Source organism: Plasmodium falciparum, assembly GCF_000002765.6.
Source record: "Plasmodium falciparum 3D7 genome assembly, chromosome: 11".
In the NCBI taxonomy this organism is placed as follows: Eukaryota; Apicomplexa; class Aconoidasida; order Haemosporida; family Plasmodiidae; genus Plasmodium; species Plasmodium falciparum.
In genome coordinates, this window is record NC_037282.1 from 1,120,001 (window position 1) to 1,127,500 (window position 7,500).

The window sequence follows — 7,500 nt, forward strand, 5'->3', positions numbered from 1 at the left end:
ATAATGAAATGGATATATATATATATATATATATATATATATAAAATGTACATACATACATACATACATACATACATATATAATTATATATATATATATATATATATATATATATATATATATATATATTTATTTATTTATTTATTTATTTATTTACATTCAAGATATTTATGTGGAGTGTTTTTTTTCTTTAAATAATTATATAACATTATTTTATCGTTTAGATGTTTTTAATTCGGCAGATATTAAAGAGTTATACTTAAAGGTACAAGTTCCACCTTGCGATAACTCTTATATGTCATCATCAGTACAATCAGATGACATGAATGAGGAGGAATATGAAAAGTATGATTTAATTAATCATGCACAAAAGAAAAAACAAAATGGAATACCTGTGAAAATAAAATATGTAAGGGATACACTCGATGATGAAAATTCCAAATATGTAATTGAAATACCCAAGAAGGATTTGAAGGGACATGAAAAGAAAGATCACATCAAAGCAGGTAAAAAAAAAAATATATATATATATATATATATATATATATTTATATTTATATTTATATTTATATTTTTCCATTTCTATTTTTTATTTTGTTTAGTTCTTTGGGGGAATAGTAAAAAGGGGTTGGAAATAAAATTACCAGGAACACACAATTTTATTCCACAAATGAAGATAAAATGAGATATGTTTTTTTTTTTTTTTTTTTTTTTTTTTTAATTGATTATTCATTTTGAAAAAAAAATAATAATTTGTTTATTATCTTTTTTACAACATACATATTACATATTTAAAAGAATGGTGTATATATATTATGCATATGTATAATATATATATAAACCTATTTACAAGATGATCAAAAATGTTTTCAGTATTTTTTTACAAAACTTTATATTATTTAAAATATACACAAAAATATATAAATGTAAATATAATATATAAATTTCTTGTTTCATTCGGAAATAAAAATAAAATAAAATAAAATAAAAAAAGAGTTAGAATACAAATATAAACATAATAACCATATCTTACACATATATTATTATTTATAAATATTTTTTTTTTAATGAAAAATTAAATTAGAATATAAAAAAAAAAAACCAAAAAAAAAACAATTATTTCATCAATTTGTTCATATAATTATTTAAATATGAAAATATTAATGTAACGTATTTTCAGTTAAAAAAAAAAAAAAAAAAAAATTATATTTTTTGTTATACATTTATTTATATATATATTATATATATATATATTCCTTTATTGTCATTTTAATTAGTATATATTATTATATATATATATTGAAAAAATTATGGCCTGTTAATTTATTAGAAAAAATAAAGAAAAAAAAGGGGAGAGGTAAATATAAATACATATATATATATATATATATATATATAATAAAATTAATTATATATATTTATATATATATATATTATAATATCATTATATATATTATATTATGTTATTATTAGTATAATTACCCACAGAAATAAAAATAAATAAATAATATATGTTTAAATATATATATATATAATATATATAATATGAATAGGCCATATATAATAGTAGTATATATATCATAATTTTAATATATATAAAAATATATTTATATCCAAGTACTGTATGAATATTATCCCTTTTGGATAATTGAAAAAAAAAAAAAAAAAAAATTACGTAAAATAATTGAGTACATAATTATATATATATATATATATATATATAATAATAATAAATATAGGAAAAAGAAAGAATTTTTAGTACGATTCAAAGAGAAAAGAGGAGAAACATTAGGAATATTCTTATTATAATATTTAATATTAATAAATAAAAAATTTATATACAATTATTTGTATATGTATTTTATATATTAATATATTATTACAACATATTATATATTATATTATATTTTGAGAAAAAAAAAAAAAAAGATGGATAAATTAATATCAAACAATAAATTAAAATTAAGTGTTGTATTATTAGGAGGATTATGTTCTCTTGCTTATTATCATTTGAAAAATAAATTTCATCTTTCCCAGTTTTGTTTTTCAAAAAAATGGTTTAGTGAATTTTCCATAATGTGGCCTGGTCAGGCATTTAGTTTGAAGATAAAGAAAATATTATATGAAACAAAATCAAAATATCAAGTAACCAAAATGAAGAATATATGAATGAATAAATGAAAAAAAAAAAAAAAATATATATATATATATATATATATATATGTATATCTTTATATGTATACCTTTATATGTATACCTTTATATGTATACAATTATATGTATATCTTTATATATATATATTTATTTATTTATAATATTTGTAGAATGTGTTGGTTTTTGAAAGTACCACATATGGAAAGGTTTTAGTTCTAGACGGTGTAATACAACTAACCGAAAAAGATGAATTTGCTTATCATGAAATGATGACACATGTTCCTATGACTGTTTCTAAAGAACCAAAGAATGTTTTAGTTGTAGGTGGTGGTGATGGTGGTATCATAAGAGAATTATGTAAATATAAATCTGTTGAAAATATTGATATATGTGAAATCGATGAAACAGTTATTGAAGTATCGAAAATTTATTTTAAGAATATTAGTTGTGGTTATGAAGATAAAAGAGTTAATGTTTTTATTGAAGATGCAAGTAAGTTTTTAGAGAATGTTACAAATACTTATGATGTTATTATCGTAGATAGTTCAGATCCAATAGGACCAGCAGAAACATTATTTAATCAAAATTTTTATGAAAAAATTTACAACGCCCTAAAGCCTAACGGTTACTGTGTCGCACAGGTAAGAAGGGATATATTATATATATATATGAAAAGTGTATGTATATATATATATATATATATATATATATTATATTTTATATATTATATTTTATATTTTCCTTTCCTTTCATTTTATTTTTATTTATAGTGCGAATCACTCTGGATACACGTGGGAACAATTAAAAATATGATTGGATATGCAAAAAAATTATTTAAGAAAGTGGAATATGCAAATATAAGTATACCTACTTATCCATGTGGATGTATAGGTAAATAATGTTCTTATTGAATTTACATTTTTATAGAAAATATATTTGATTCGCTACCCGAACGGGGCACCGTTATAAAACAACAACATATATATATATATATATATATATAGATGCAATACATATAATGTTCTTCATTTTTTTTTTTTTTTTTTTTTTTTTTGTCTGTGTTAGGTATATTATGCTGCTCAAAGACAGACACTGGATTAACAAAACCAAATAAAAAATTAGAATCCAAAGAATTTGCTGACTTAAAATATTATAATTATGAAAACCACTCAGCGGCTTTTAAATTACCAGCATTTCTTTTAAAAGAAATAGAAAACATATAATTTAAAAAATAATAAATTATATATAAAATACATTTATAATATATATATATATTTTTTTTTTTTTTTACATATATTTTTATTAATTTTTTTTTTTTTTTTTTACATATATTTATTAATTTATATATATATATTTATTTATTAATTTTTTTTTTTTTTTTTTTTTTACATATATTTATTAATTTATATATATATATATATATATATATATATATATTTATTAATTTTTTTTTTTTTTTTTTACATATATTTATTTATTAATTCTTTTTTTTTTTTTTTTTATTATATTGTCATTATGAACATTTATGTTTAAAAAGAGTTTCCTAAATGGAAGGAACCAAGGCATGATTATATTAACATGTTACATGAATATTTAATTTTTTTTTTTTTTTTTTTTTTTGAGAAGACAAAGGTGTTCATATATATATATATTTACATTATATATGTGATATGTGGATATGTTGTTATAATTATAAAGGAAATATATATAAAGAGGATAATTTTTTTTTAAAATAATAAAATATGGTATTATATTTTATAAATTTCACATAAATATATTATTATTTATATATAATATTTTTCCACATTGAATTTATGGACTTCATAATTATATTTTTAAATATAAAAAAATCGACATCTATTTTTATTTCTTTTATTATTTTGGTTTATAGAAAAATACAAATTTTTAAAAAGAAACAAAGTTACTAAGGATTTACAATATTATATATATATTATATACATATGTGATTATTTTTATTTATTTTATATGTACATCCTATTTTGTGGATATATATAAAATATTATATATATATAAAAATATATATATATATATATATATATGTTTTTTTTTTTTTTTTTTTTTTTTGAATGCATTGAATTTTTATAAGTAAATTATAGTTAATTTATAAACATAATATTATCACGTGAAAATACAAGCATGCAAGCTTTTTTTTTCTTTTTTTAAATATATAATTTTTATAAATAAATAATATTGATATGATATATATATATATATAATATATTCATTTAATTTTAAAAAAAGAAAAAGGGATTAGGCTATATTTTATTATATAAAATATATATGAATCAAGTTTTTACTATATTATATACATATATATTTAACAAAAATATAATATAATTATACTACAGCAAAGAAGTATTTAAATTAATTTTCTTTTACTTTTAAGAGCATTTTTAAATATATTTATTTATAAAAATCAAAAAAACAAGTACAAATGTGGACTTTTTTTTTTTTTTATTTCTTTTTTTTTTTTCTTTTTTTTTTTTTTTTTTTCTTTCTTAAAATAAAAGAAAAATAACATTTTTATAAAATTTATAAATAAAATATATTAAAAATAAAATATAATATTTTTATAGAAAACTTGAATGAACATATATATATATATATTATAATATATATTAATATATATATATATATATATATATATACATAATAATTAAAAAAAATTAATATATAATATATATATTATTATATATATTATATTTTTTCTATATCTTTAAATATTTTATTATAAAATATATAAAATACATGATAATATTTATATATATATATATATATATGTATTTATAATAATATTATATATATATATAATAATTTTATTTTTTCTTTTCATTTTTTTTAATTATAATATATAATATATTTTTTAATAATATTATTTTATATATATATATATATATATAACTTTTCTCCATCATATAAAAATAATATAATTATTATATTATATAAATAATTTTAGCCTTCTTTATTTAAAAAGAAAAAAAAAAAATTTTTTTTTTTTTTTTTTTTTACAGCATTTGAATATTAAATTAAATCATTTATATATTATATAAAGAAATTTGACAAAATAATTAATATATATATATATAATAATATAATATATATATATATATTTATATAATATTATTTTATAAGAAAAACAAAAACTGAATAAAATTAGGGCTTTTTATTTTTTCGTATAAAATAATATTATATATTTATACATAATAATATAAGTAAATAAATATATATAATTATATTTATTTGCAAAATATACAATTTTTTTATTTTATAATATATAATATATATTATATATATATATTATATATTTTTATTTATATTTATTTTTTGCTCCTATATTTTTGCATCGTAAAATTATAGATATTTCTATGTTATATGAATTAAAGAAAGAAAATAATGCTTATATATATATATATATAATCATATACTAGTGTGATTAAGAAAAAGAATTAAAATAAGATATATATCAAAAAATTTTGCATTCGTGTATATGTTTATATTATTATTATATGTAAAATAATATATATATAAATATATATAAATATATTTAAAGCAAAAAGAAAAAAAGGAAATAATTAAAAATTGAAATAATTTTATGTACAAATATTAATATATATATATATATATATATATAAAGAATTAAGTGTATTGCTTTTTTTTTTTTTTTTTATAATTTCGACGTAAAGTATTATATATAATATATATATATATATATTTTATTTTTTTTATTTTTTTTATTTTTTTTATTTTTTATTTTTTTTTGGTTTGATCATTTCAAAATGATTAAAATAATATTAGCTAGCTTTTTATTTTTCTTTTATTTTTCGTCTTCCATTTATGGGAATGTGGTGGCCCCTAAGAGTGCTGAGGCTGTTCATACGTTGACAGCAAAACTTGATACGGAAAATAAGGCTCATCAAAAATATATAGATATTATAAATGGAGTTTTTTCGGAAAATATGGAGAATTTTGTTTTTTCAATAACAACCAGTAACGGATTTACATGTTCGATAAATAAGTTGGATGTTATTTTTGATAATAAAGTAACAGGAATGCAAAAAGTTTTTTCTGATGAGAATGTTCAATATATTAAAGAAGCTTCTCTTGAATTTAAAAACAATTTGTTGGAATATATGAAAGGTGTTATGCCATCTGAAAATGATTTTTCTAATGTTAGAAAAGAATTTCAAAAAGTATGTGTAAAATATTTTTCAGAGTTAAGAAGAAAATTTTTCCAGATATATAGAGACCCCAATAATAAGAATCAAAACGAAGATAATGTTGATAATCATATGAATATTGAAGAAATAAGCCAAGAATTCTTCTCTGGTTTTAATCCTTTTGGAACTATGAAAATAAGAAAAGAACAAAATCCAGATTTATCACAAAAGGATAGTTTGATATTAAATGAAAATAATAATGATTCTCTTACATCAGCAGATCAAAAGAATAATAATATGGTTCCTATGGAAAATAGATCATTTTCATATTCTCAACAAAGTTCACATGTTGTAAGTTTTGATGGTCACGATGAACATGTTGAACAACAAGAGCAACATTCTGGAGATAATACACAAGAAGACAAAGATCAACTTATGGACTTACCATTTAACAAGGATAAAGTTTTTTCAACCTTCTTAAAAAATGTAACTCTTTTAATTGAAGGAAATTGTACAGAAGCTCAACAACAAGCTCAAGAACAAACTCAAGAACAAACTGAAGAACAAGAAGAAGAACAAAATGAAAAAGAAATTGAAAGTGATAAACAAGTACAAAAAGATGGAGAACAAAAAGAAAATGATGTACAAAAAAAACAAAAAGCTAATGCTTTCACCATTCAATTTTCAAGTAGTCTTAGCAGAAAACATATATCTACAACATGTAATGCTTCATCAGGTAATGTCTTCTTAAGAAAAGGAAACAAACCATTTGAACATTTTAATAGTCCTAATTTCGAAAATATGATGAAAGGAGTTTTTGGAATTATTCAAAATCCTTTTGAAAATGGCCAACCCACTTTCCCATTCTTTAAAAATATTAATTCGATCTCTGGAATCGGTAATGTTGATATCCCCAAAAATTTTATGAATGATTTTTTGAATAATGGAAATGATCAAAACACACCAATATCGAGCTAAATGCCGGACAATTAATAGGACCAATTTGATTTATGTTAACATAAAAATATATATATGTGGGTAAATATAAATAAATAAATATATATATATGTATGTATATATTTATATTTATATTTATGTATATATTTATATATATGTGCATATATAATATTTTTTTTTTTTTCTTTTCTTTTTATATGTCTATAATATA

General features: G+C 17.3%; 3 protein-coding genes across 3 annotated transcripts in view; all 3 read left to right on the plus strand.

Moving 5' to 3' along the window:
* The window catches only part of PF3D7_1128900 (conserved protein, unknown function), a gene marked incomplete at both ends in the record, with an annotated part of 2,437 nt that extends 1,752 nt beyond the window's left edge, over positions 1 to 685 (plus strand). The window contains 2 exons of the mRNA XM_024473322.1: positions 225 to 506; positions 603 to 685. Coding sequence (XP_024329129.1) covers positions 225 to 506; positions 603 to 685 — 365 coding nt within the window. The remainder of the gene's footprint in view (positions 1 to 224; positions 507 to 602) is intronic.
* Positions 686 to 1,929: 1,244 nt separating this feature from the next.
* Positions 1,930 to 3,377, plus strand: PF3D7_1129000 (spermidine synthase; the record flags this gene model as incomplete). The annotated part of the gene is made up of 4 exons (XM_001347936.1): positions 1,930 to 2,145; positions 2,325 to 2,795; positions 2,925 to 3,045; positions 3,220 to 3,377. 4 exons carry the CDS (start codon positions 1,930 to 1,932, stop codon positions 3,375 to 3,377), a joined length of 966 nt encoding a protein of 321 aa, XP_001347972.1.
* Positions 3,378 to 5,951: 2,574 nt separating this feature from the next.
* PF3D7_1129100 (parasitophorous vacuolar protein 1) lies at positions 5,952 to 7,310 on the plus strand (the record flags this gene model as incomplete). The annotated part of the gene is made up of 1 exon (XM_001347937.1): positions 5,952 to 7,310. The coding sequence occupies one exon, from the start codon at positions 5,952 to 5,954 to the stop codon at positions 7,308 to 7,310; it is 1,359 nt and encodes a 452-aa protein (XP_001347973.1).
* Positions 7,311 to 7,500: the final 190 nt, after the last annotated feature.